This window comes from Acartia tonsa, chromosome 14 (assembly GCF_053477335.1).
Source record: "Acartia tonsa isolate MP-2025a chromosome 14, ASM5347733v1, whole genome shotgun sequence".
NCBI lineage: Eukaryota > Metazoa > Arthropoda > Copepoda > Calanoida > Acartiidae > Acartia > Acartia tonsa.
Genome location: NC_137273.1, coordinates 11,447,417 through 11,475,122, shown reverse-complemented (window position 1 = coordinate 11,475,122; position 27,706 = coordinate 11,447,417). Strand labels below are relative to the sequence as shown.

The following is a 27,706-nucleotide window of genomic DNA, read 5'->3' as shown; positions in this document are numbered from 1 at the left end:
AGTTTGGCCATAGGCAGATTATCTGGAAAACGTTAAAATTAAATAGGGCCTTAAAAAGATGGTTTAGTTAGGTTTGATGAGGTTTTTCAGACAATCTGTGTATGTTCAAAACTTCAAAATGTTATTTGAAAACATTAATTTATATTCAAATAATATTATTATATACTTTGTTTTTAATTATTTTACAGAAATATGTTATTTTGACTTGTTTTTAATCATAATATTTTGATTAAAATCTTAAAATTATGTATTTATGTACGTAGAAAGTATCTTTTAAATTGACGTATAGATTTTTTACAACACATTTTATTCAGGCAAAAGTTATTATGACAACTTTACACCTTTTTTAGAGAAAAATTATCCGTAGTTTTTTTTCCTTTTTTATCTCATCAAAAAGCACTTTTTAGACATAGTGCACTGTATATGTTAAAAATGATTATATCTAAGAAGATTCAAAGAGGATTTAAAACAATTCTAATATTAAATTTTCTTTTTTAAAAGCGAAGCTTTTTTATATATGTGTATACTTACTTAGATATTTTCATTTTTGTACAAGGATAAAGGAAAAGGCTCAACGGTAAATATTATCCAAATCCTCTACCCCCCCCCCCCCAAAAAAAAAAAAAATCTGTATTGAAGGCAAAAATTTCTATAGAGGGAATGGACATACATTATACTTTTAATTGGTCCAAAATTAGTAGAGTCAAAACTTTTCAACCTATAATTTTGATAAACAAAAGAGGCGATTTGTTTGTAATAATATGGATGTACTCCATTTAATCGTCCATTGACTAATCCCTTATGATAGCTGAAAATTTCTAAATCTAATTTTGTATTGCCTTTCCTTTATCCCTGTAAAGCACTCACACTCACCCCCACACACACACATCTCCTTATTATATTGCAGCCAGAATAAAAGGTTCCAAGTTGACCGCCAGGATTCTGGATAAAACTGGACAGCCCGTTCCAACTTCAGGCAAGTTTGCTGTACAATTTTAACAAATTTTTATTAGCGAAGCTACTTTATAGTTGATATGACTGTATGTCCGTATATACATTAATCATTTTAAAAGCCTCCCCTTTTTACCCTACTTATAAATCTAAGAAACACATGGACAAGTTTTTATATTTTAAAATACCATTTTACTCATCTTTTTTTTTATCAAAAATACACTTATTTATGTGTGTCTCATTGTCCAAATTTAAGAAATAACTTTTTTAAAATCTTATTTTTACCCAAGCTGCAAAATTTTAATTAAAAAAACAGGAAATTAAATGTACACTAAACACTAGAATATGATTTGGTTGTTGATGGAGAAAATTATTCATTCAACTTCAAGAGGCCCTTCACTCCAAGGACCGGAAGGTAAGCGCCATTTTTATGAAGATAGCATTAATCCTGCCCTGGAATATTATAAAGCTTTTCTGAAAGGTTACAAATCAGCCGTTTTATAGCTCTTAAGTCAACAAAAGAATAGTCTTTAGTAGTAGATAATAAAATGTTTGTCTATTATTTTGAAAATAATATGAAATGTACCACAAAATTATATTTTTCTCTGTTATCAGTTTTTAAAAAGTTTATCATACTTCCAAAAAATGAATTTTGATTTATTTTATATATTATCAAAAGGTTGTCTTAAATTTTGTCCAGCAATAAGCAAAAGATATTATATATAAAGTTATTTTACTGATCATACAGTCTACTTCCAGTCTACGTTCATATTGTCTTAAATATTAAACTTTATTCTGTTTAAGAACTGGTCTTTAAGATTTATTGTGTGTTAAAGGTGTATGTATGTTACACAGCTGGGGTTTAGAGTCACTCTATAATTGTATTATAACATTGCAATGTTAGGCAAAGTATAGTATTAGCATGCCAGCTTGCAGTGATATAATATAAATCTGATACAATATAATCCTAATATATAAAGTAGTAGGGTAAATTTGGCTTAAGATTTCAATAACTACTAAACCACTAGTTTTATAAAAAATGGGTTATGACTTGGTTCCAAAAGAGATGCAATTTATTCATGTATTTAGCGGCATAAAACTTTCTTAGAACCTAGTTTCTGATGGGGTGTATAGTATCATATTTTACATTTTATGGCGAATTTATTGGATGCTCTTTCAAAACAGAGAAAAAAAGATGAAATATATCAATGAAAAAAATTTAAATAATTTTGTCCCTTTATCTACCCTTCTTTCGGTTCTTTTCTTCACGGGTGGAGGGAGGGGGGTGGAAATTTAGCCAGTGTTGTTATAGATTTCTTATTTTTCCTTTTTTTTAATGAACAACTACTTTTAACGTCTGTCTGTCGGTGTGTCCATAAATAGGATCAACTCAGCTGCTTTTTGAAAGGATTCTGATTTTATTGTAGATTTTCATGACAAATTAGCATATACTCTCTAATTCACTTTGTCCGTCTGTCATTTCTGTAGTGCGACAAAGTGTCTCAAAAATTAGCCATGTGACGTCATAAAAATCAGTGATTATCCATCTCTTTTTTTTATGGGTAGTCTTTCCCACTTCTCCTTACATTTTCCTCATTTTTATGACATCACATGGCAGATTTTTTAGACATTTGTCCGTTGGCGTCATTCTTTATTATATCTTTTTAATATATACTGCGCTTCTTACAGATCTTAAAATACTTGTTTATTATATTAGCCGAAATAAAGTTCGCTAATTTGATAGACCAAAGTTTTTGTTCTTTTAAAAGAAGCCAAGAATATATTGTTTTATATTTTGTATTACATAACCATTTTATTTTACATTTACTTGAATGAATTTAGGTTATATAATTTTACCAGGATTTTAAAAAGTCCACCTCTCGATCTTAAAGAGATATCTTAGCATCGTTTCTATTTATAAAGGGTGAAGAAAATTTTTTTTTATGAAAATACGTTAAAACAAGTATATAAATAGTAATCAGAGTTCTTAAGGGAATAAAATAAAAAGTTTATCTAAATTTTTTTAAAAATATTTGTTGATATTTTTGCATCAAAATTTGAATTTCAATATTATTTTAAGGTACACTATTGAGTTTTCTGATAAAGGCGGAACTACAGCCTGCGATATTCTGGTCAATTTCTTAGGTATGATAGAATTGTTGTTTTAATTTAAAACCTGACAAAAAGTCTTCTAAGTATTAATATGAAAATAAGATTTAAATTACTGTCAGTTAGACCTAGGCATAGCATGTGATACTAAATAATTTTTTTTAGATTAACAAATATATCTCATGCTATTCAAACTGATAACTTTGGGTGAAAGATTAATTTATCAAATCAGGCCATTTCAGTAAAATGAAATTAAATAGTTCTAGTTCTGTAGTGCAGCTACTCTAAAATTAATTATAATTTAGACGTGCCAGGCCCCCCAGAGAACTTGAATGCTACAGATGTGTTCTCCAACTCTTGTCTTCTCAGATGGGAGCATCCTAAGGTGAATAGATAGATAGAAAGACAGACAGACAGATGGACAGACAGACATTAGGACAGAAAGATAGACTGACATTTAGACAGATAGACGGAGAGAAATTTTGAATGGACAGAAAAAAATGAAATCTGTCAAATAGACAGAATAACAGATATTATGATATACAAAAAGGCACACAGACATATGGATAAAAAATCCGCCAAACATACATACACACACAGAACAAAAAAACATGATGTTAAAAACCTGTTTTGAATTTAGGAGGATGGTGGCACCCCCATCATACTGTACACAATTGACCTGTACAACACCGTCTCTAAGAAATGGGAGAGATTTGGTGAATGTATTGGCGGATGTACAACTTTTAAGTGCAATCTAGAGAAACCTGGAGAAAAATATAAGTAAGTTTTTATATTTATTAACGTGCGGAAGGGGGGTGTCAACACCCCCTATAAATCTTTCTTAAAAAATCTATTAGAATATATCAATCAATTTTCGCTTTATCATTCAAGCCTATTTTAAACCTAAAAGTTTATTTAAGATCATTCAAAATTCATAATTTAAGCCAATGAAAAGTTTAGATAACATTTGTGTCAAAAAGTTTACGAACTTTGCTTTTAACAAATTCAATTTATGTTTATATATATTTATTCTTATATAATTTTGTTTCAAAACATTCAAAAAAAAAATTATAAGGTAGATTTTCTAAGGAGGTCTGCTATTTATAATAATGTGGTTACTGCAATGAGTGAGTGTAATTTACGTCCACTGCCCTTTCCTTCCCTAACTGGATAAATCTTGTTGAATTATTCATCTAATAATAAAATCATTTTTTCTCATCAAATTATTTTAATTTATTCCTGTAAATAAAACATAAAAAAATTATTAAATTTTCCTGTTTACTAAAACTTGTTTTTAGTAGCGAAGCTACTCTATAATTCGAAATGTCCGTCCGTCTGTCCGTCTGAGACAAAGTGGGGGAAACGTGATTTTCTCGGCCCCTATAAAAGATAGACAGCTGAAATTTTTAGTGAAGATTCTTATAACATATGCCCATATAATCTATATATTGTTTTGTCCATCCGTCTGTTATTTGGGGTGCTAGATCGATTCCTACATTTTCATGTTTTCCTGATTTTCTCAACTCCTTTTTAAGATAATGGGCTAAAATTTTCAGGGATTGCTTAAATTTACATTCTACATATTTCCCTTAAGTTTTTTTTACGATTTTGCAATTAATAAGGGTGCTAGATCGATTCCTAGATTTTTAGGTTTTCTAATGTTTTCTTGATTCCTATTCAGGATTTTCGGCTGAAATTATTAGGGATTGAATATGCTCATATTCTGCATTTTTTTTAAGTTTCATTAAGATTTGTCTATAAATTGCGGTGCTAGATCGATTCCTAGATTTTTAAATTTTCATGATTTTCAAGGTTGCGTGATTTTAAAGGTTTTTTAATTTCCCTATTTTATCAACATTAATGTTTATTGTATGACACTGCTTTATAGTAATTTTTCCTGATATATGTATATTCATAATTTTTAAGCTTCGCTACTTATGGATGTTGTCATCCTTGTTTTATTAAAATTAGTATTGTATAAGAGTTTCTTATTTAAGAAAATTTAATTTAGGTTATAAATTGAAATGAATTGAAAAATCCAGCTTAATTCATTATATAAAGCTTTAATTAAAATTTTGCAATTTTAGTTAAAAGGTACGCAAATAATTTAATTGACCAAAAATAAGTGGAAAAAAACATATAGTTTTTTTAACATTTTATTAGAAAAGTTTTGTAAGTGGCTGCGGATCTGTATTTTAAGGAAAGGGAAGAAAATAGCGTAAAACCATCCCCAAATTTTAAAGATAAAATAGCCTAAAACCATCATTAGAATAATATTCAGCATCCCTGACAGCTCAATCGGTTCATAGGATTTCGAAATCTTAAACTACAGTTAAAAAGAACTTACAGGAATAATGTAAAAGGTTAATCAGATTGATAGAACTCCTACTTCTCACCCCCTCCTGTCTACAAAAACATCTGTGGACGCCATTGCTCCACTTATTAGCGAATCAATGATTTAGGGATAAAACAACATTTAATTAATCTTCCCCTCAATAATGATAAATATATGCAATTCTTCTTTAAAAGGGCCTAGAAAAACGCAGGAGTCCCAAACGTCGGAGTGGACAAACGCAGAAGTGGATAAATGTTATTTAAATTAGGTATTTCTATTCAGATGAGGTTAGGTTAATATATGAATGTATAAATAAGCCCCCCGCAGTGGTTAGGCATTTAAAAACACATAAGATGGTCTAAAATAGGTTAGGTGAGGTTAAATATCCACTTCTGCGTTTGACAACTCCGACGTTTGGGACTCCTGCGTTTGTCCTAGGACCCTTTATATTGATGTTGCAAAATTTACCGACTATTGTCCCTTCTCTGCCTGTAGAAACCTGATAGTACAATGATCAATCAAAAACAACCTGAATTAATTGACCTTATTATATTTATTAAAAGCGAAGCTTTTCTATAATTATGGTTGGTCCGTCCGTCCGTACGTCCGTCACAAACGGATAGCTTTTTTCCGTTAATTTAGGCATGTTAGAATTGTCCTATCGATTTTAAACTTTGCATGGTGATTCCTTTAATAGTTAGGTACGATTTAGAAAACGTAGCAACTCTATAATCATTACAAGAATGTCCGTACGTCCATTTTAAACATGTTGATTTTTCTACTTTTTTTTTTTTTTTTTTTTTTTTTAACCCGCGACCGTGGCTCAACATGTAGCGCATCCGCTCGTCGTCGGGAAGGTGTTAGGTTCGAATCTCGGTCCGACACCGCGTCATAACTAAAGACGTTAAAAATGGTTCCCACTGCTACTATGTCAGATGCGCGACGTAAATAGTTAGAGTGGGGGGAATGCCTTGGCCCAAAACAGGCGCAACTCGTTACCATGCACAGTTAGGACTTCTCAGACAAAGGTCGTGCATCACAGAGAGTTGGTTGTCTCATGTCTGTAATCTACTGTACCACCGTACCACGGGTATGAGGTGAAGGACCAAGAGTTTGGCCTTGAGTTGACAAGTTGACTGTTCAGTCCAAGTACAACTCACCCATACGACATTAGCAACATTTCTACTTTTTTAACAACAAGTTTTTATGTGATCTAATCATCCGATTGATCTGATTTTTGGTATGTTGATTCCTGGGACAACAAAGTATAATGTTATAAGCGAAGCAACTCTATAATCAAGTTCTAAAAATGTAAGTATGTCCATATACATTATCTTGTATTAAGCAGTTTTTCAACAAATTTACTTACAATTTTGCTCTTATACATTTATATTCTGATTATTCAGTTCTGACACTATATAAGTGTTAATGTCCGTTTGTCCTACCGTTTCAGTGCTTCGCTTTTATGGATGTTGTCATCCTTGTTTTATAACAATCATTTACGTAAAAGCATAGAAATTGCTGATTTATGGATATTAGGTGGTTTGACAATAATTCTTGGCAGTAAATAAAAGTCCTGCTTAACTGCGGATTGTTAATTTTTTTGCGGCTAGGGTTAAAAAATGCGGTTTATTCTTGCTAAAAAGTGTTTCATGTGGATATTTTTTTTTATTTGAAACCTTAATTATATATTCCTAACCTACTGTACTTCTTAATAAAAATAATATACAACGGGTGTGTGTTCTCTTTAGCATGGTGTTCATATTCGAAAAAAAGACACAAAAAAAGTAAATTATTCTGAAGTGGTACATTATGAAACTGAAGCACAGAAATGTTTTTTTTTAATAATATGACACATATATGCGGAAGTGATTGCATACCTATAATACAATGTCTCAAAATACAATACGTGCTCTGATTAACTCAGATTCTTCAGAAGCATAGCATATCTACAAAACCGCATAAAAACCAGAACATATGTGTGTAGCGCAAAAAAAAAGAAAATTATATAAATTAATACATACAGACTTTAGTTATAAATATTTATATTATAATATTTTCATGTTTAGGTTTAGAGTTGTAGCCCACAACAAAATTGGTGCCTCAGAACCAGCCCAGCTAACTGAACCCGTTCTGGCCAAAGACCCGTGGGGTAAGTCACTTTTTTTTGCTTGACCAACATACCAACAAATAAGTATAGGCAGTTTAGCTTCGCTTCTATAAAGTATAAAAATGCAGACAGTTTTATATTATCTTAAAGTTTGATTTTTATAAAATTAAGTTCAGTCATTGCGCTTTAATTTGGTGCACTGCGGATTATTTGGGGATAAAGGAATAAACCAATGAATATCAAATTATTTTTCAATTTACCGCTCCTTTTCTCGCCCTTGGGGTTTGGTATTGTAATATTTTTTAATGGTTGGAGGGGGGAATTAATGCTATTTTGAAGCAGAAATATTGATAAAAAATCTTCCAAAATATTGAGAGAAAATCGACGAATTTTTGGGCTAATATTTCTTTTATTTCGTGTAAGAATTTATTTTTGGGAGGGTACATAAATCATTTTATTTAGCTATCCTTATTACCAAGGATAATTTATGTTCAACATGTAGAAGTTTAAATTGTGCTTTAAAGTTTAAAAGGTGTGTCGAAAACTAATAGAATCTAGTTATTGCCTCGCTACTTATATTGAACATATTTATCCTTGTTTGATGATTTTTTTGCCAATATAGCAAAGCTTTTTGAAAAGAAAAGCTGAAAATAATGGAACTTAGGGAGAAAGGCATAAGACAATGGCCAATAAATTTATGTACATCCCCAATGATGAAACACAAAACTACCGCTATTGTAGATTGAAATTAGTGGTTGAAACATTTGAACACTCAACTTAATTAACCAACCAATAAAAATTACATTTACTGCCCAAAGTCGTTAAGCCAACGAATAAAAAGACGTTATTAAAAAACTTTCCAAACTAGTTTAATAAACAGCCCAATGTCATAATCTCTCTCTCTCTCTCTCTCTCTCTCTCTCTCTCTCTCTCTCTCTCTCTCTCTCTCTCTCTCTCTCTCTCTCTCTCTTTCTCTCTCTTTCTCTCTCTCTCTCTCTCTCTCTCTCTCTCTCTCTCTCTCTCTCTCTCTCTCTCTCTCTCTCTCTCTCTCTCTCTCTCTCTCTCTCTCTCTCTCTCTCTCTCTTTCTCTCTCTCTCTCTCTCTCTCTCTTTCTCTCTCTTTCTCTCTCTCTCTCTCTCTCTCTCTCTCTCTCTCTCTCTCTCTCTCTCTCTCTCTCTCTCTCTCTCTCTCTCTCTCTCTCTCTCTCTCTCTCTCTGAAGACTGACATACTTGTTATTACTGTTATTAACTTATTGAGAATGTTTGCTACTAAAACACACTAATTTCTTAGACAGAGTAATTTAATTAAAGTTTGTTTAAACAACTTTATTTATACAGCTGTCAGGTGGTTGCATAACTATGCGTGTAGCGTAGCTACGCTGCAAGACTTTTGTGTCTGTACGTTTGTCTGTACCGTACACAGTCTTTAAAGCCTTTGTTCCTCTTTCCAGTCTCTCCTTTATTCTCTTTTCTCATTATTACTCATTGTTATCTCACTTTTCTCTCTTTTTCTTATTTTTTGCTTAAACGGCTTGCTTCCTTAATGTCTGGTTTTGCTAAAGATGGTCTTTATCAAATTGTTTGTTCAAATTTTTAAATTAACTTATTTCATCAATTTATTGGTTAGTAAATACACTTATAACAAAATTTTCATATTTGTTTTCTTCTAGATGTGCCCGAAGCGCCAGAAAATCTGCAAGTATCAGATTGGGACAAGAGCTTTGTAGATTTGAAATGGAGCCCCCCACCTAGTGATGGAGGCGCTGTTATTACAAACTACATAGTAGGTAAGGAATTTATAGACGAGCAGACAGGCGAAGTAAATGATAAAATAGCTTCGGAAAATATTAAAAGATTATAATATAGGCGTCTCAATTGCTAATTCTTTACTTATTCAGCAACTTTAGTTGCGGCTGGACATGTTAAACTTTAGCGGCTCTGGCTATTTTTTTGTAGTTTTTTATTAAATTCAAGCAGTTAAGGTTTATATAAGTAAATCAACTTTATTAGAAACTAATGTATTTTTATTTATTTTTTAGAGCGACGGGAGAAGTTTAATAAGGATTGGGTGAAATGTCATCTAACTGATGGTCCTGATCTATCAGCACATGTTACTGATGTGGTGGAGGGGAAACAATATGAGTTCAGGTGGCTAATTTATCCGTGTTGAACTTAGTAGCGATGTATTAACATAGTGCATAGTGTATTAACAGTTGCATGAAGTGCATTTCAGAAAAATGATTGCAAGCATAAGTTAAAAACAATACTGTCTAACATATGTAGTATTGTATAACAATAAATATCAAACAATTAGGCACCACTAAAATAGCCGGCATCCTGTTTTGGTGAAAATAAAACAGCCATATAAGTTGCATATATCATAATAAAATGATTTCCAAGTCTTAATATTTTATAACTACGTGGTAGAATATTGAAATTCTTTCAAATACATTCAATATATATGTAGTTTAAACCATTGAACAGGAAAAAAATGTGTAGTTCACTAAATTCAAGTTTAAATGCATTTCGTGCGTTTGTCTGATAAGATCTAGCTAACCAATGAAATGATTTAGTTCTTCGTATAGGATAAGCTTCACATGGGTCCCAGGACGGTTTTGGGTTATTTATTTTTTTTAAACGATATGCCTTGAGATGATTTTAGGCTATTTTATTGTTCTCCTTCATCTAGATGCTAAGTTAAGGACGCAGTCGCCATAATTTTAATAAAATGATAATATTATCCTTTCAATGGGCTTTATAATAAAAGGATAATAATATTAAAGAAAGCCTTTACAACACGATAAATATATGACATCAACCATAATCTATCCTATCCTATTATATTACAATCAATGGCGTCTTTAAAGGGGGTTCTTCATAAATTACTAGCGGCTGCGCTCATATTTGCTCTGTATTTAACGGAGTAAGAAGGGTGCGGAAAAAAGCCTAAAACCAACATTTAAAAAAAATAACCTAATTAAGACCGTCCCTAGATCTACGTCTACATTACCTAAAAAGGAGAACTCAATCAGTTCAATTGTTAGTGAAATCCTTTGGATGTATGCTTAACAATAAGGTGTAATTTTCTTTAACCTCAAAATTGCTTTTAGTGATTTTTTGGCATATTTTCATGTATCAAATGTAAATTAATCTTTTAATGTGACTTCATCTATTAAGTTAGTAAAAGAAAAATATCCAATATCCTTTATCTATCTATCTATCAATACTTTTCTTTAGTTGACAAAGACCTTTCATGACCCTGACCGGGTTTTTAAAAGAAAAAGTTCTCAATTCTTTTTAGTAGCAACACTACCCTTTTTAGTAGTAACACTATCTTTTAACTAACTTTGTCTGTCCATTACGCTTTTGTATTGATTGGAGTTATATACGAGATAAAAGTTATTTTTTGTGCTTCTATTAAAGTTAGATGTCTTAAACTTTACTTTTTTATTTCATTTATCTATCTGTATTTCACTTATAGATATTGTAATTTCATTTTTACATTTTTTAATATAATTTTTAAAGAAAAAAATATATATTTTAAAGAACTAGGATTTGATATAAAAAGTAAATATTTTTTCCTTTATGTTTTCATCTTTTATTTGGTTAACATGTTCTTATTAAACAGCTGATTTTATATTAGGAAAAATCAGCAATCTTTTTATTGATTTTTATTAATCGTCAGGAAGGGAGAAGACAGTGGAGGAAAAATAAATCTTCTTTTTAAGCATTAAAACTTTTGTTTGTAACTATTATTCCTAAAACTTTTAAGGGTAGCTGTATAAATGTTTTCGGGTGGATTTAGGCTATTTTACTGACCTCCACCTTCCTTCCCAAGGGCCGAATCAAATAATAATCATAAAGGTTGAGTGAAAAAAATCTAATGTGATATTTACGTATTTTCTGATGGTATAATTTAAAAATAAGTGGGAAGATGATCGCACCTCTTTCCATCAATTCAAGAAGACTGATCCTTATTGTAATCCAATGGTAGAATGGTAGACTGTATAAAACCGGGGAAAGAGGGAGTATTAGAAAATTATTTAATAATACCCTAAATCTCAATCTAATATTTCAAGCTACCATTAAAAATTTCAATTCATAAAGTTTTAGTTAATCTATATCATATAGCAGCCAATTCAAGTCATATCTCCACTATAGCATTACTGGCTATTTTTTTGAATGAGTGTGTGTGTGAGACAAATATGAACTAAATAATAGTCGGTTTACATCAAATATCAGCCGAGAAAATCACGTTTTCCCATCAATAAAATGTTGCCAAACAGACATTTGAAATTATGGATTACATTTTTTTAGGGTACGAGCAGTAAACAAAGCCGGGGAGGGTAAACCCTCAGAACCAAGCAACACTGTAACATGCAAATCAAGGCTTGTCAAGTAAGTAATAAACCTTATAGTTTAACACGTTCGTCTCGTAGTAATATTAGTTAACTTCTCTTTATTCTACTTTACTGTTATTAAGTTATCTAATTATTGTTGCGCTACTTATGGATTTTATTGTTCTTTACTTTTATATATTTTCGAAGAAGCTTTGCAAAGTGTCTTAAAAATCAGCAATGTTACGTCATAAAAATGAGAGATTATTCATCTCTTTTTTTAGGGGTTTTCTTTCACACTTCTCCTCCCATCCCTCATTTTTTTGACTACACGTGGCTGATTTTTTAGACACTTTGTGAAGCTTCAATATTCGTAAAAGTCCGATTTTACGCGCATTTTCTTTAGGCGTTAGCTTCTTGTAAACCACTGTTTCTTAATCTTAGTTATTAAAACTTATGTAGGTACTTCCAACCGTTTTGCCGCTAGAAGCCTTAAAAGTTGAACCCAAATTCAGCCTTTGTTGTTTTCAAATTGGTCAAAACTTTCTAGAGTTGCCATACTTCTGTCTTAATAAAGTATTTGCCTAATAAATGCATTTTAGCCCCATTTATAGATTTGTTTATGGTTCATAATTATGACAAAACGCAGTCTACAAATATTTTGAGAAAAAAAAGTTACTAAACAGTATTTCATAACAAAGTGTTAATGCATTTACATAAAATAAATTGGCAATTTTTATAGCTACAAAAAAGCCTTATTAATGTTTGTCACAAAAAAATACAGTAAATTTTTATACAGTACATTTTAGTCACCTATTATCATCAAATAAATTACTTCAGAATTCTGTTTACTTTAAATTTTTTAGCTAGTATTTAAAAATTCAATAACAGATTTTAAGTATATTTCATTTACTTTATATATTTAATTTCTAGCTATGTTTTTTTAACTGAAAAATATAAATATAAAGTTTAAAAGTTTGAAGAACAAAAAACAACCTTTGTATTCCATGCAATCATCATGGAGGGGGGAATATATTCAGTAATTTAGATTTAGAAGGAATAAAATTGTAAATAAGCAGTTTTAATGATTAAGATAACTATATTTCATTTGATAAATTAAAGTTTTTTCTAACTTGTAAATTTAAAACCTTTACCAAAATTAAGCTAAGATATAACCCTCTTCTAATAATGATATTATTAAATTTCTACATTGTCGATATGATAACAGCGCAAATTATAAAAAGTCTATCCTTGTTCTATAATTGATAGACTTCTAAACAAAAGTGTATATATTATATCAGGGAGAGGTTTAGTGATTATTTCAATATAATTTAATAATTCTTATGCATATAATACCTATCTATCTATTCTTTTTTTTTTTATATTTATTCAAATCTTTAACAATTTTCTATCTCTTAACCATCTAGATATCTATAAAAATATCTACGTTTTGTGCACTTTTTCTATCTTTTTATCTATCTACATATCGAATTATCTATCTATCTTTTTTTAGACCGTACATAATCGGTGCCACCATGGAGGATCTCGTGGTAAAAGCTGGAAAATCTCTTTCCTGGGATATTAAATACGGCGGAGAGCCTACCCCGACTGTGGAATGGTGGATGGCGGACAAACAGCTGGTTCCGGATAACAGGTTGGCTTTTTCACTAACTGTTTTTTTGCGGATTTTTATATTTTCACACACTTCAAAAATATAATCATTATACTTCTTTTTGTAATGGGGGGTACAAAGACTTAATCATTACCCCCCCCCCTTCCCCGGGTCTGATTTAAATTAAAATTAAAAATAAGGGAGATACAAAATTATTGTTTTTTTTTAACTGTCCCCAATATTTTCATTAAAATTGAGGATAAATCAATTTTTTTTATAAATCTACTATACATCTTTTTTATTTGATACAATTTTTGAGAAAATGCATGATTGTACAAAATACATAAATATATAAACAATTACATGTATCATATTTTTGAGTTTATAAAATTTATGTAATTATTTTTGAACGTTTATTTTTTAGCAAATCAGAAGATACTCTACGTAGAGGACGGTATGAGTTAATTTTAGAGTTGCTTTGCATGAAATACTACTAATCAGTAAATAAGATTGGTAAAGTTTTTGTATTTAAAATATAGTTCGATAATAAGCCTTTGGATGATTTTTAAGAAACTAAATTTAATGATATGATTTAATGATATGGGGTTATAGGTGCTTTTACTAACACATATAAATAGACATTGACACCCCCCCCCCACGCCCCCTCCCATACCCTTTTATTTTCAAATTTGAGATAAAAAATTAATATTTTAAATGCCTCTCTAGGAAACTAAAACATTGTTAGGTTCTATGCCTCGGGGAACTTACAATCCTTACTTAACTAACCTAACCTAAAATAAGCACCAAAAACGTTGACTCCCCCCTAAATATGTATAATGTATATATCTGCTTAAACTTCAAATATTGTCTAAGTATAGTTATTAAATTAAAACTTTAAAGTATTAAATCAATTCTAAGGCCGTAGAGAACAGAAACTTTTAAGTAAAGTCATATTCAAACACCACATGTGGAAGGTTTCTGTAATATATCAACCATTACAACTTTCAATGAAAGTTGAAATTAAAAATATAACGCTAAAAAACGAAAGTTAGTCCAATATATAACATTGATAATTTAAAATAATGTTTACTTAATTCATAAAACAAAAATTAAAAATTGAAAAATCTTTCGGTTCAAAAGTCTTTTGATCAGTTATACAATATTCGAGTACATTTAGAGATTTCATATTTATTATTTATAAACATCTCATTACTTTCTCTATCTTATTCTTTTAAAGTATATTATTTAGCTGATAAGTAGCGCAGCTACTTAGTATTGAGGTTGTATCCGTAATCCGTAACGGTTAGCTTAAGTTGTAAATATTGCAATCTTAAAACAACAAGGATGACAACATCCATAAAAGCGAAGCTCTGAAACGGTAGGACAAACGGACATTAACACTTGTATAATGTCAGAACTGAATAATCAGAATGCGAATGTATAAGAGTCAAAGCAAAATTGTAAGTAAATTTGTTGAAAAAACTGCTTGATACAGGATAATGTTTATGGACATACTTACATTTTTAGGACTTGATTATAGAGTTGCTTCGCTTATAAAATTGTACTTTGTTGTCCCAGGAATCAGTATACCAAAAATCAGACCAATCGGATAATTAGGTCACATACAAATTTGTTGATAAAAATGTAAAAAAATCAACATGTTTAAAATGGACGTACGGACATTCTGGTAATGATTATAGAGTTGCTACGCTTTCTAACTCGTACCTAACTATTACAGGAATCACCATGCAAAATTTGAAATCGATAGGACAATTCTAACATGCCTTAATTAACGAAAAAAGCTATTTAAATAAGTAAAAAAATCAATATGTTAAAAATGGACGTACGGACATTTTGGTAATGATTATAGAGTTGCTACGCTTTCTAAATCGTACCTAACTTCTAAAGGAATCACCATGCAAAATTTGAAATCGATAGGACAATTCTAACATGTCTAAATTAACGAAAAAAGCTATCCGTTACGGACGGACGGACGGACGTACGGACGGACCGACCCTAATTATAGAAAAGCTTCGCTTTTAATAAAAAAAAATAGGGTTAAAGCATAGCAACCATATTCTCAATACAAGAAATTTCGTCTGTCCATTTTAAATTTTAACTGTATCCCCAAGAGAGAAAGGGACTATGTGCTTTTTAATGCACTAATTCCCAAATTTTATGATAACAATTTCTTATTCGTTGGCTTAACAACCTTAGGGACTTTAGTGAATTTTGATTGTTAGGTTCAATAAGTTGAGTATTCTAACGTTTCACAACAACTAATTTTAATATACAGACGGGTAAATTTTGTGTATCATTAATGGGGATGTACATTATCGGGCATTGTCTTATTTCCCTTAGTTATCCCTGGATCCCTGGCCCGTAGAACGTCATAGCTCATTCCAAGTTTCTATTTCAATTTAAAACTTTTCAATTTTCAATTGGATTTAATGTCGCTAAATTTTAAAGAGGAGAAAACTTTTAAAAAGCTTCTGTATCTATCTTTTGTTGATATCTTTCTATCTTATTGTATATCTTTTTGATATCTCTCTATCTGGGTATCTATCTTTTATTCATATCTATCTAGCTTTTGTTGATATCGTTTTATCTTATTTTCTATCTTTTGTTATGTCTTTCTACCTTGGTATCTATCTTCTGTTGATATCTTTCTATCTTATTATATATCTTTTTGATATCTCTCTATCTTGGTATCTATCTTTTATTGATATCTATCTAGCTTTTGTTGATATCGTTCTATATTGTTTTCTATCTTTTGTTATGTTTTTCTACCTTGGTAGCTATCTTCTGTTGATATTGCTCTATCTTATTTTCTATCTTTTGTTATGTCTTTCTACCTTGGTATCTATCTTCTGTTGATATTTCTCTTTTTTATTTTCTATCTTTTGTTATGTCTTTCTATCTTGGTATTTCTTTTGTTGATATCTTTCTATCTTATTTTCTATCTTTTGTTATGTCTTTCTATCTTGGTATCTTTCTTCTGTTGATATCTCTCTATCTTGGTATCTATCTTTTGTTAATATCTTTCTTTATCACTATCTATCTTTTACTTGTTATTGTCATCAATATATTTATATATTATTAATTTTATAAATCAACTTTTGAATACATTTAATATATTACAAAAATAAGTACTCTTAAAAGACTTAAGTGGCGTTTATTGACTATTTTAATATGAATCTAGCAATATAAGTTTAATATCATATTTCTTAAAAAAAGATTTATTTCATAAACTTCTTGAGAAAAATAAAACATCTTTAGTCCTAATTTTGAATATTATGTTAAAGGCACGTTTCATGACCTTAATAAACATTAATGAGAAAAGTTATATTATGATGAATACGTTAAACAAAATTTCCTCTTTTGTAGATAGAGATAATGGTTGATAAGTTTAGACACTACCAATTATTGCTAACTAAGAGAACTAATTTTTTAAACTTTAGTTTCACAGTCTAATGTCCCCTTCCTACTGCATGGAAAGTCTTTTTTTGAAGAAAACTTTTTACCTTAATTTTCTTGGTAAAAGTTAAAATTTTCTTAACATAAATTAAGACATTATAATGTAGTCATTAATATTTTAGGCATCTTTTAGTTATTAAAACTTTACCCAAACTTGTAAATGTACCAAGTGTCAGGGATTTGGATAAGACAATGGAAGAAAATTATTTGGTCATGTTAGCATCTTCGGATCTACAGCAGTTCACGGTAAAATATTGCTGGTAACGAATATTTCCAAACGTCTATGAATTTTAAAGACTGCTAGCTGCCAAACGGCTGAATGTACAGATCATACCCGCACACCATTTTAAGCGGCATAAGAAGGCCTACAAATAATCTGGAATAGCCAAGATCCAATGATGCACAGGAAAAGCTTCACTGAAGAAAAAACGCGTAAAATAGGTCTTTTTCGCGCATTTCTCTGTTCTGTGAGATAGATTTTTGGAAATATTCGTTACCAGCAATATTTTACCATGAACTGCAGTAGATCCGCATCTTGTACTAAACAATATGGTGTACCCAATAATCTATAGGAATTTTTAATTCGTAAAAAATCGAAGCAGAACAGTTTTTATTGGAGATGCAATATTCCTGTCCATATCAATAGGTTCCTCTCAAAGCTAACATATATTTCAATTTGTGAATGTCGACTATATATTAAATTGTGGGGTATAGTCCCTTTCGTAATATCAAACCTTATGCGGCGATTCTTCGTATATTCACAGTAGATTTTCTCCTATTTATAGCCACTGCGGGGGGCTCTAACCCTGCGGGGCAATCACCTAACTCAATATTACCTAACCTAACCTAAAATAACCTTAAAAAGCTTATGGGGCGATGTTACAAAAGGGACTATTCCAAAATTATGTAAATTACTGACCTATTATCAACATGATTTAAACACAATTATATACAAAAAATACCTACCATACATTTTTTATTTTTTCTTGGTATAAACAAGCACCGAAATTTTTCCTAAACGTTTTTTAATCATTTAGAAAACTCATTCTAAAATTTCATTTTATTTTGTACTTTTTACCATTACGTAAACTTAAATTGGGAATATAATATTTGTTTTAAATTATCATTTCAAAACATATTCAGCGTTTATAAAGTAAGATGTTTCAATATTATAGGCAATTTTATACTTTAGCAAAAAATCCGATTGTGTACAGTAGATATAGGTTTTTTTATTGAGTTTTACAAATATTTTTAAGGTTTATTATTATTTGAGTAGAACAAAATAAAGTAGTTTGGAAATTAGCATATCGATATTGCACGTCTGATTTAGTCACAATATCGTCGAAATATACTATGATAGTTTTAAAGTTTAGCAAAGTAGGATAAAAATTCTTGGTTTTCATGAACAAACACCTTTTTAGTTAGAAAAACAAGAACGATAAAGTCTAAGTAAAAGTAATGAAGCTTTAATCGGTACTGGGATGGTTTCTTTCCATTTTATCTTGTGATTTAAGTCTTGGGATGGATTTATTTAAATGTCTGTCCTCCTTACTCTAGATAATAGGGGCGAGGCCGCTAGTTTAAGTGGAAATTAAACTGATGAAAAAAATTGGAAAAGCAGTCAAGTGTTATATTTTTTTAAAATAAAGAAAATCATTTGAAATTGTAGATCTATTAAAGACTAAAGGCGGTTAAATTATCCCAACTAAAAAGATAAACTAAGAATTAATCAGTCATAATAATATACCTTACATACATTACTGGTAGACAAATAGACATACAGACCTACACCTGAGTGACTTCTGGAGCATCTACGCTTTTAAACAAAAAATGAATAATGACACAAGCTCCGCTCCCGGTTATGAATATTATGAAAATAATGTTGACATTGTATTATACGGGAAATTAAACGTCAGGTGTCAATTTATATTAAACAAGGAGGACTATATCCATAGAAGCAAAGGCAAAGGTTGAACAAACATAAAATAATTAGCAAGTCTTAATTATAATTAGATAATGTCATGAAAAATTAACTGACATACAATTTGAGACTTAGTTCTATATTCTTGCAATATTTTTACCTATCGTCTTAAAATGTTTATTTCAGTCAACATAATAAAATACAGTGATAATAACAGATTATGAATATTTACATATAACACAGTTTAGTTAAATAATTGATACTAGCTAATTAAAACATGAATATGTTGCTAGAGGCAGGATCTAACGCAAACATAAAATTAGGTAGTCAAAAGTATTTAATTATTAACCTTAGGAACATGCGTTAAAGAGCATGAATTTACATTATTTGTTGCAGGAATCTCCATTTATTATTGAAATAGAGATAGGATTATTCTTACATGACAAGATTTACTAAACTAGCGGATGAACGAGCACACTTTTATTGTAGAAAAGCTTTGATTTTAATAAAGTAGAGTAGAATACATTATGATTTATTTGACAATTTAAAAATTTTATAATTTTATTCTACCTATGTTTGTTGGGTGTGTTTTTTATGCATGTTTATTTCATAATTAATGTTTATTCTTGTTATTAATTTTCTATAAAACATTTTATTTAATCCCGTAGTAGGGTAGGCAATAGGTTTAACTTTCGACCCGAACCTCTAACATAAAAACTTCTATAACAGATGTGCGACATAGACACAGGTTTCTGGGGAATTAATAAGCCCAAAACAGGCAAGACTACTTACTAAGCACAGTTAGGACTTACAGACAAAGATCGTGCAATCAATCGGTTGGTTGTCTGCTATAGTTAGGATGTTACGACCTTGCTTTAAGGTGCTATTAACTTTCCTAAAGGGTTTTTTATAAAGGTTTAACAATTAAGATTTCATTAGTGTTACTGCATGCCCGTTGCAAGAAGTGTACCTAAACTCCAAATTCTAAACTAAGTTATATTAGCGCATCTACTCTACAATTAAGACTTTACTTATTCAGGATAACAATTGACAACTATGCTGGAAATACAGTCCTTACCATCAGAAAGTGCACTAGAAATGACTCAGCAAAATATAGGTTAGTACGTTTTATAGCTTTCATTAGTGCATAGCTAATCTATAATTTGCGTTTGATTCTTAATGAATGGCATTAAAGAACAATTTTATTGTAGGATATATTATGTTTAGAAAGGTGTTTTATATATAAATATATCATTAATTCTAAAAATCTAATTAAAAACTAAGTTTTTGTACTATTTGTTTATATAATTCTAAGAAATATCTAATTAATAAATCATCAAAAACAGATTTAAACTTCAATTTGTGTTGTTTTGACATTAGAAAAATATTTGATTTAATTTAGCTCAATAAAAATTAAATTAGGTTGTGTTAAACTTTCTAAAGGCAATGCGTGTCTACATTTATGGTTGGTCTGTACGTCCGTAACGGTTAGTAATACTTTTTTATGTAAGTTTGCTAGATTCTTCAGATGATGATTTCTGTAACTTTAAGGTTACAATTGAGAATGAAAAGTACGTCCACAGTAAGAATCCTGTAATTAATCAAATTACTTAGTTATTTATTATTGTTTGTAAATGCTTGTGTATTTACTACTTTATGATTCAATTCTATTGATAAGGTCATCATGTTTGGTTTTAAAACTTAATAAGTTACCAAATCATGTTTTCTTAAAACTGCAAATATGTTTTTGGGTTGCAATGTCTTTTTGCTCTCCATAGGTTTATGGTATTAACTAAATTATCAACCGACAAAACATTGATTCCAACATTAATTTGTAACTGAGATTGGAAAATTTAAATGCCTTTTTATGAGTCAAAATATTCCTCCGTTTAAACGATTCATATCACATGTTATTTCAGAGTTTTCTTTTTTTTCTGCTAGTATGGAGAAACTTACTTTATGAAATTATAAAATTATGTAAGTGAGTTGAAATTTATAAATTAGATTTCAACTAAATTAAAGTAATATTTAGTTTATTGAATTTGTGTCATTTACATTTATGAAATTTAATTATTTTAATATTAGACAAGGACGATAATGTCCAATAAAAGTATTTTGGAAACAATCAACTCAACATAAGGACATCCATTATGAGAGAGAGAGATAGAGAGAGAGAGAGAGAGAGAGAGAGAGAGAGAGAGAGAGAGAGAGAGAGAGAGAGAGAGAGAGAGAGAGAGAGAGAGAGAGAGAGAGAGAGAGAGAGGAGAGAGAGAGAGAAAGATAGTAGAAAAGAAAAGAAAGAAATGGGGGAGAAGGTGTAAAAACCGCTATGGGAAGATATAAATCAAAGATATATAAAAATTATTTCTACCCGCCCCTACCTATATTAAAATTTTTATTATGAAAATCTTGGAAATCTAAAATCACTAGCTATTAATTAGGACTACATAAAACAGTTTGGCCAATCAAAGGGGAAGCTAAAATGAAACTTATTTTATACTTTTAGGCTGGTGTTAAAGAATGAGGCGGGCGAGATTGAAATAATGGCGGATGGCGTTGTTTTGGGACACCCTTCAAGACCATGTGGACCAATTGAGGTAATTTTGGGACACACATCAAAATATGAGATGAAATGGGAATAGTCCTTTTCGTGACATCGCACCTTAAGGGGCGATTTGTCGTATTTTTAAAATGGCTTTTTATATTTTATTTTAGGTTAGGTTAGGTTATATTGGGTTAGGTGATTGCCCCACAGGGTTAGGTAATTGGGCCCGCAGGGGCTAGAAATAGGAAAAAACTTACTGTGAAAAAAACGAAGATCCGATATCACGAAAGGGACTATACCCGATAAAATATATCAAACTTAGATTTGGAACTTGTGGTAGAAAGGGGAGAGGGGGGTGGGTGGCAATTTCTCCAAGGAAAAAATAGCAATCATTTCAAAATATTTTTCAAAGCGAATCAATTGATAAAATTAAACCTTTTAAATATTAGATAACAGACGTACGAGCCAAGCGAGCTAAAGTTGGCTGGAATAAACCCGAGGATGACGGTGGCTGTAAAATTGAAAAATACATCATTGAGAAAATGGAGAATGATAATGGAAGGTAGGTTCTTCCTTAGTTATAGAGTATCTTTGCTCTTTAAAACACAAATAAGCTAAACCCATACCCTTATATATAAAAAAAAAGTTTGAATGCTTTGATGGATTTTTTTTTATCAAAGTTTGGATTAAAAATAGGACTTCGTTACCAATTTTGAATATTTTGTGTATCAAATTAACATTAAATAAATATTGATTATGATTTAATGATAATTTTAACTTATAGATGGCTTCCCTGTGAAGAGGTTGATGGCGACTCAACAGAGGCTGTTGTACAGAGACTTCAGGAAGGAAAAGATTATAAATTTAGGTAAATATTTTCATTGTATGTTTTATATTGAATTTCTTAGTCATGTATTTTATCTACCTATCTATTTATGTACCTATCATTTTATCTATCTACCTATCCCTATATTTATCTATTAGTAAATCTAACTATGCTTTTATATGAATTTTTTCTGAGCATCAGGCCCGACGGATCTGAAGAAATTAATTGATGTACAGCCCCAATGATAAATAACAAAGTTAACCCTTCTGTGGAAAATTCAACAAAAATATCCAACTAATTTTCAGTTCAATGCCATCTCTCTCTCTGACAAGTTCCCCAAATGTATATCTATCTATCCATCTATCTATCCGAATATCTATATATTTATCTATTGAAATATCTATCTATATTTTTAGAGTGATTGCAGTAAATTCCGAAGGTGAGAGTGAACCCCTGGAATCAAATTCCATCAATGCAGTAAACCCGTACTCAGTACCTAGCCCTCCCAGGGTAAGGACAAAGTTTTCTGAAAATAAAAACAAGAACAATTATGTTCATATGCAAAGCAACAAAATAACTTGTCAATAATTTAAGACAATAAATGATGTTAATAAGATAGACAATCGTATGCTAGATTTAGTAAATATTGACTAGTTTATAGCTCTAATGTATTTGTCTTGATGTCTAGATTTCTGGTCTCTTGTAATGGATATTGTCTTACTATTTCCTTTTAAGATTACAGACTCTTATATAATAATTTAATATACTCTATTTCAAAATGTTAATAGAGTGTAATATATAACTTGACTTTAAACTAAGATTTTTTAACCCCCATATAAGTTACACCATCCATCTATATGCTGATCTCGTTCATGCTATGCAGTTAAAAAAAAAACAAGAAAACACTGCGTTATAGATACAATATATACAAAATTCAAAAGCATCCATTCTAACAATTTCAACACTTCGTACTAAAAGATAGAAATTATATTAGTCAGCTTGATTTAGTTGTATTTGTATAACAACTTTATGGTAATATATGCTCCAATTGGCTTTTAAGTGTTGAAACCTTTTCTAAACTTATTCTTTCACTCGCCATCTATCTATCAATATGTACATAGAATAGGTTCTTACTTTTTATCTTTCTATCTAATCAATCCTTCCTATTATCATTTTCCTCTCCAATATGATTTTATTTATTGCTTATTATCTTTTTTTTCTATTTTTTTTGTCTTATTTATATGGCCTGTATGAAAACAATGTGTGAATACACATTGCTGCATACTTCCTAGTTTTTAGGAAACTGCCATTTGGGAAGAAATTTTTTTTATAAATTAATCATATCAATAAAATTTGACTGTATATATAAATGTATATAATATTCATTTAATTCATTTGTTATTTTTTTTTATTCTATGTATGTACAGTGTACAGTACACCCAAGAATGATAAATCTAATCTAATCTAAGATTTCTTTTGTCAATCTAAATTTAACAGTTTGTCTATTTACCAATTACTCAATTTATTTCAAATCTTTCGAATTATTTTTTTAAGGATGTAGAGATTCCAGATTATGAGCCCACCTGGGTAGAACTGACCTGGAAGGTTCCAGAAAAGGATGGTGGACGCCCAATCACCCACTATATTATTGAACAGAAGGGGAAATATGACATTGATTTTGTCAAAGTGCTTGAGACTAAAGGTAATTTCTCCTTATTAGCATTGAATATTCCAAACTTTTCAAAAGTATTAGGTATTTTCTATATTAAAATAAGCTTATGGCGGCCGTTTTTTTCTGATGGTTTAGACCATTAGAATCTAATTTCTTGTTTTTCTACTGAGTCTTTTCATGCAATCTTTTTTTCTGTTAAAAGGTTGTTATGGAAAAAATCCTATATTTTTGTGATAGACTTTATAATTTATAATATTCTTTAGGTAAAGTTAATTATATTATTCCTAGATGACACCCTCAAAGCTCGCGTGGAAGGTTTAAAGGAGGGTCAAATCTACCAGTGGCGAGTACGAGCGGTCAACAAAGCTGGCGCATCCAGCCCCAGCGAACCTACCCCGAAACATACAGCTAAATATAGAAATTGCAAGTTATTTTCATTATTTTAATTTTATTTATTTGATTATAGGATCGCATATTATTAAATTTTCAGCATGATTATTATTTTATAACAAGCGAAGCTTCTCTACAAATATAATATAGTTGGCCCCCATTTATATAGCAATTATCACGTAATTATGATGTGCTACCAATACATAATTTCTATTTTCTTTTCCACTTTTAGAGGTAAATACTATTAAACTTTTTATTCTAAAGGGCATGTCTTTTTTTTATTCATATGAAATCCAAACGGCATGGTTTATTTTATTATCTTAAACATAATTATTTCTTTAAAAGCATGATTTATTCATATCTTAATTTAATTTATTTATTATTATTTTATGTACAAAAAATATTTGATTTCAGATTGTAGCCAAACCGCATGATCAAGAATAATCGCCTGCAATGCATGACTCGAAAAAATCCGCGAAGCGTGATGAAATATCCAAAACCGCGCGAAGCGCCTCGATAATCTACAAAAAAAATCTGGCAGCACTAATTATTATGACACCACTTGACTAATATTGTGTGGGTTTTTATTTACTAACAAATATTTTATATCCTCATAATATATTATCTATATAACCTCATATTGCATTCTAACATCCAAAAACCATCAAAAAATCATTAATATTATACGTATTAAATGTACTATATATACAAATTTACATACTTCTTTATAATTTATACAAAAGAACTATTCTTTAAAATTTCTTTCCTTTTTTAACAATCAATTATAATTTTAGTGAAGCCCAGACTTGTCAGAGATAATTTGAGACAGGCTACTATCAAGGTAAATTTTTTCTGTTTAGAGCCAGGCTACTGCTAATTAGATTGCTGTAATTTACAAATTGCAATTTTATAATTGCAAATCAACAAATCTGTTTTATATCTTTTTCAATGCATTTATTTTCATTATTTGAAAATCAAAAACTTTTATACTTTTATACCGGAACTGTAGATTTTTGAGCACCGCGAATCTATAAATAAAATACGTTCGTCCGTCTGTACGTCACACTTTCAAAAAAAGTATTACCGCCATACTTTTTGTTCGCGGTGGTTTTAGGCTATTTCCTAATGATGCCAAGGTTGTATAGGAAGTTTAAATCTTTAATGGTGTTTTTAAATAATCTTTTGTTGAAATTTGTAAAAACACATTATTCTTAGGTCGGCAAGGGCCACTCTTGGTCTGTCGACGTTATTGGTGAGCCCATCACCGACAAGACCTGGTCCATCGACGACAAGGTGCTGGAGAACAACGAGAAGATCACCATCACCAACACCGACTACAACACTGTCTTTGAGATCAAGGACGCGGTCAGGAAGGACACGCAGAAGTACAAAGTCAGGGCTGAAAACGTCAATGGGTAGGTTGCTTAAAAAATACCTTTAATTTTAACAATTATTAGTAGGTCAATATAAATATCAATTACTATAAAAAATATTAATTAGGTGATAAGCAAAAAGAAGAATATTTTGTCTATAATATAAACTTATGAGAAGGGGTAAAAAAATCTGATATCAAAGAATTTTGGTAGATTTTTGTCAAAAGTGCTTTTAAAGTCAAACCTACAAATTTACCATGTAATATATCATAATCAGGCGCAGCTACTTCATAATTATTCCTCATTCAGTTATGATGAAGAATGGGTCGAACTGGTCGTTCTCGGCCGTCCCTCCCGTCCCGAAGGACCACTGGAGGTGGCTAACATCACCGCCGAGGGCTGCAAGCTGCGCTGGAAGCCGCCCGCAGACGACGGTGGTATGCCCATCCAGGAGTATGAAATTGAAATGCTCTGCCCTAAAACCAAGAAGTGGATTCGTAAAGGAAAGGTGAGAACTAACATTTTCATTTTTAGCTAAGTTACTCTACAAGTTTTTATTTTTACCTTGAAGCGTTTTTCAACACCAGAAAATAATTGATAGTTAAAGATTGGTCAATTTACACCTCAGAAAAGAGGATCGAAAAATGAAGTGAAATTAAAGAATTTTAAATTTTTAAAAAAAATACGTTTTATTGACTGATTTAATTTTAAGGTTGCTGGAGATAAGTTCCCTCTCTACTTTGATGTGGACGGTTTGGAGGAGGGATTAGAATATAACTTCAGGTATTAATAGATAGATCGACAGACAGACAGACAGACAGGCATTCAGAAGGACTGTAAACAGAAAGATAGATGGATATATAGAAAGAAAGACTGATGGAGTACATAAAGTCAAAAAGAAGAGGTAGATAGAAAAGATATCTAATAGCTATCTATCTATCCAGGGTGAAGGCTATCAACGACGAGGGTGAATCTGAACCCCTGGAGGGAGACAAACCTATCATTGCCAAGAATGCATTCGGTAAGGACAACACTAACTTTTTTTACAAGGATATTTCACATGAAGAAATATAGTTTTGTCTCAAACTTTTCAACCAGTCAGAAATATTCAATATTTGATTATTATATAAACATTAATTCTATAATGACTTTTGACTATCAGAGGCTATACATTTTCTCTTTAGGTGATATATCCCCGTCCAAACATCTAACAAATTAATTTAAAACAGTTTTTCTGTCCCTATTTTATAACTTTATTAGGATTAAAATAAAAAAACTAGCATTTTATTATATCTCAAAGAAATGTTATCACATAGTTTTAAAAGCAATTATTCCAAATTTAAACAATGTATATTTCCAATATTTTGATAGATTTAGAAATTGAAATAACACAATATTTTCTTTTTATGTACGGTGTTTAGCTGGTATGTATGGTTTTAAGGTTACTATCGCATTGACAGTTTTAAATGTTCGTTTATTCCATTTTATATTTCTTTTTGTAAGCCTAGAAAAATACCCAAAAATTTATTTGTCTTTTTTAAAATTTTTTTTGGGGGCCTTTTCTTGTTTTGCTTATATAAAGAAATATTTATAGTGAACTTTAAAGAAATTTTTATCCAAAACATTTTTCATTAAAAGTTCTTTCAACCCTTAATCTATGTCCATTTGAAGTTTTAGCATGAAAAAAAAAGAAAAGATATATTTTTATTTTTACTTGAAGTTGTTAGTGATTTCAGGAATTTTTGTCAGACAATATTTTTGGTTTATTTATACGTTTCCCCGATTTTTTCATATTTGATTATATTGCGATTTTTTATATCAAAATATTTTTTATTGTTAAAAAAATTAAAAGATATCTAAAACATTCTAACTTAATTTATTAAAATAAATTTTTCTAAAGGAAAAATATCTGACTTGACACTTTGTTAAAGGATTTCTTTGAAAATGGTGATCATGGTTGGTTTAATATTTTATACAATTTCTTACATTTATCATTTTATTTTATTTTGCTATGGTCCTAGGACAAATGACAATATACCTACAAAATC

At 30.2% G+C, this 27,706-nt stretch overlaps 2 protein-coding genes across 2 annotated transcripts in view; both read left to right on the top strand.

Moving 5' to 3' along the window:
• Nucleotides 1-517: 517 nt before the first annotated feature.
• Nucleotides 518-11,907, top strand: LOC145306419 (immunoglobulin-like and fibronectin type III domain-containing protein 1). The gene is made up of 10 exons (XM_080148514.1): nucleotides 518-521; nucleotides 908-976; nucleotides 1,294-1,366; nucleotides 3,032-3,096; nucleotides 3,366-3,445; nucleotides 3,701-3,840; nucleotides 7,465-7,547; nucleotides 9,176-9,292; nucleotides 9,545-9,653; nucleotides 11,823-11,907. The coding sequence occupies exons 1-10, from the start codon at nucleotides 518-520 to the stop codon at nucleotides 11,905-11,907; spliced, it is 825 nt and encodes a 274-aa protein (XP_080004640.1).
• The window catches only part of LOC145306418 (twitchin-like), a 37,015-nt gene continuing 10,597 nt past the window's right edge, over nucleotides 1,289-27,706 (top strand). The window contains exons 1-22 of the mRNA XM_080148513.1: nucleotides 1,289-1,366; nucleotides 3,032-3,096; nucleotides 3,366-3,445; nucleotides 3,701-3,840; nucleotides 7,465-7,547; nucleotides 9,176-9,292; nucleotides 9,545-9,653; nucleotides 11,823-11,903; nucleotides 13,356-13,496; nucleotides 13,879-13,908; nucleotides 19,892-19,969; nucleotides 21,359-21,449; nucleotides 21,847-21,959; nucleotides 22,182-22,265; nucleotides 22,640-22,733; nucleotides 23,778-23,925; nucleotides 24,184-24,318; nucleotides 25,080-25,126; nucleotides 25,501-25,700; nucleotides 25,968-26,166; nucleotides 26,371-26,441; nucleotides 26,603-26,679. Coding sequence (XP_080004639.1) covers nucleotides 13,378-13,496; nucleotides 13,879-13,908; nucleotides 19,892-19,969; nucleotides 21,359-21,449; nucleotides 21,847-21,959; nucleotides 22,182-22,265; nucleotides 22,640-22,733; nucleotides 23,778-23,925; nucleotides 24,184-24,318; nucleotides 25,080-25,126; nucleotides 25,501-25,700; nucleotides 25,968-26,166; nucleotides 26,371-26,441; nucleotides 26,603-26,679 — 1,486 coding nt within the window. The 5' untranslated portion in view covers nucleotides 1,289-1,366; nucleotides 3,032-3,096; nucleotides 3,366-3,445; ... (4 more) ...; nucleotides 11,823-11,903; nucleotides 13,356-13,377. The remainder of the gene's footprint in view (nucleotides 1,367-3,031; nucleotides 3,097-3,365; nucleotides 3,446-3,700; nucleotides 3,841-7,464; nucleotides 7,548-9,175; nucleotides 9,293-9,544; nucleotides 9,654-11,822; nucleotides 11,904-13,355; nucleotides 13,497-13,878; nucleotides 13,909-19,891; nucleotides 19,970-21,358; nucleotides 21,450-21,846; nucleotides 21,960-22,181; nucleotides 22,266-22,639; nucleotides 22,734-23,777; nucleotides 23,926-24,183; nucleotides 24,319-25,079; nucleotides 25,127-25,500; nucleotides 25,701-25,967; nucleotides 26,167-26,370; nucleotides 26,442-26,602; nucleotides 26,680-27,706) is intronic.

Excerpts from the sequence above, each read along its gene's own strand:
- LOC145306419 (XM_080148514.1), top strand. Across the intron at positions 1,367-3,031 it reads TTCACTCCAAGGACCGGAAG|GTACACTATTGAGTTTTCTG; the intron begins GTAAGCGCCATT and ends TATTATTTTAAG. Across the intron at positions 3,097-3,365 it reads TATTCTGGTCAATTTCTTAG|ACGTGCCAGGCCCCCCAGAG; the intron begins GTATGATAGAAT and ends ATTATAATTTAG.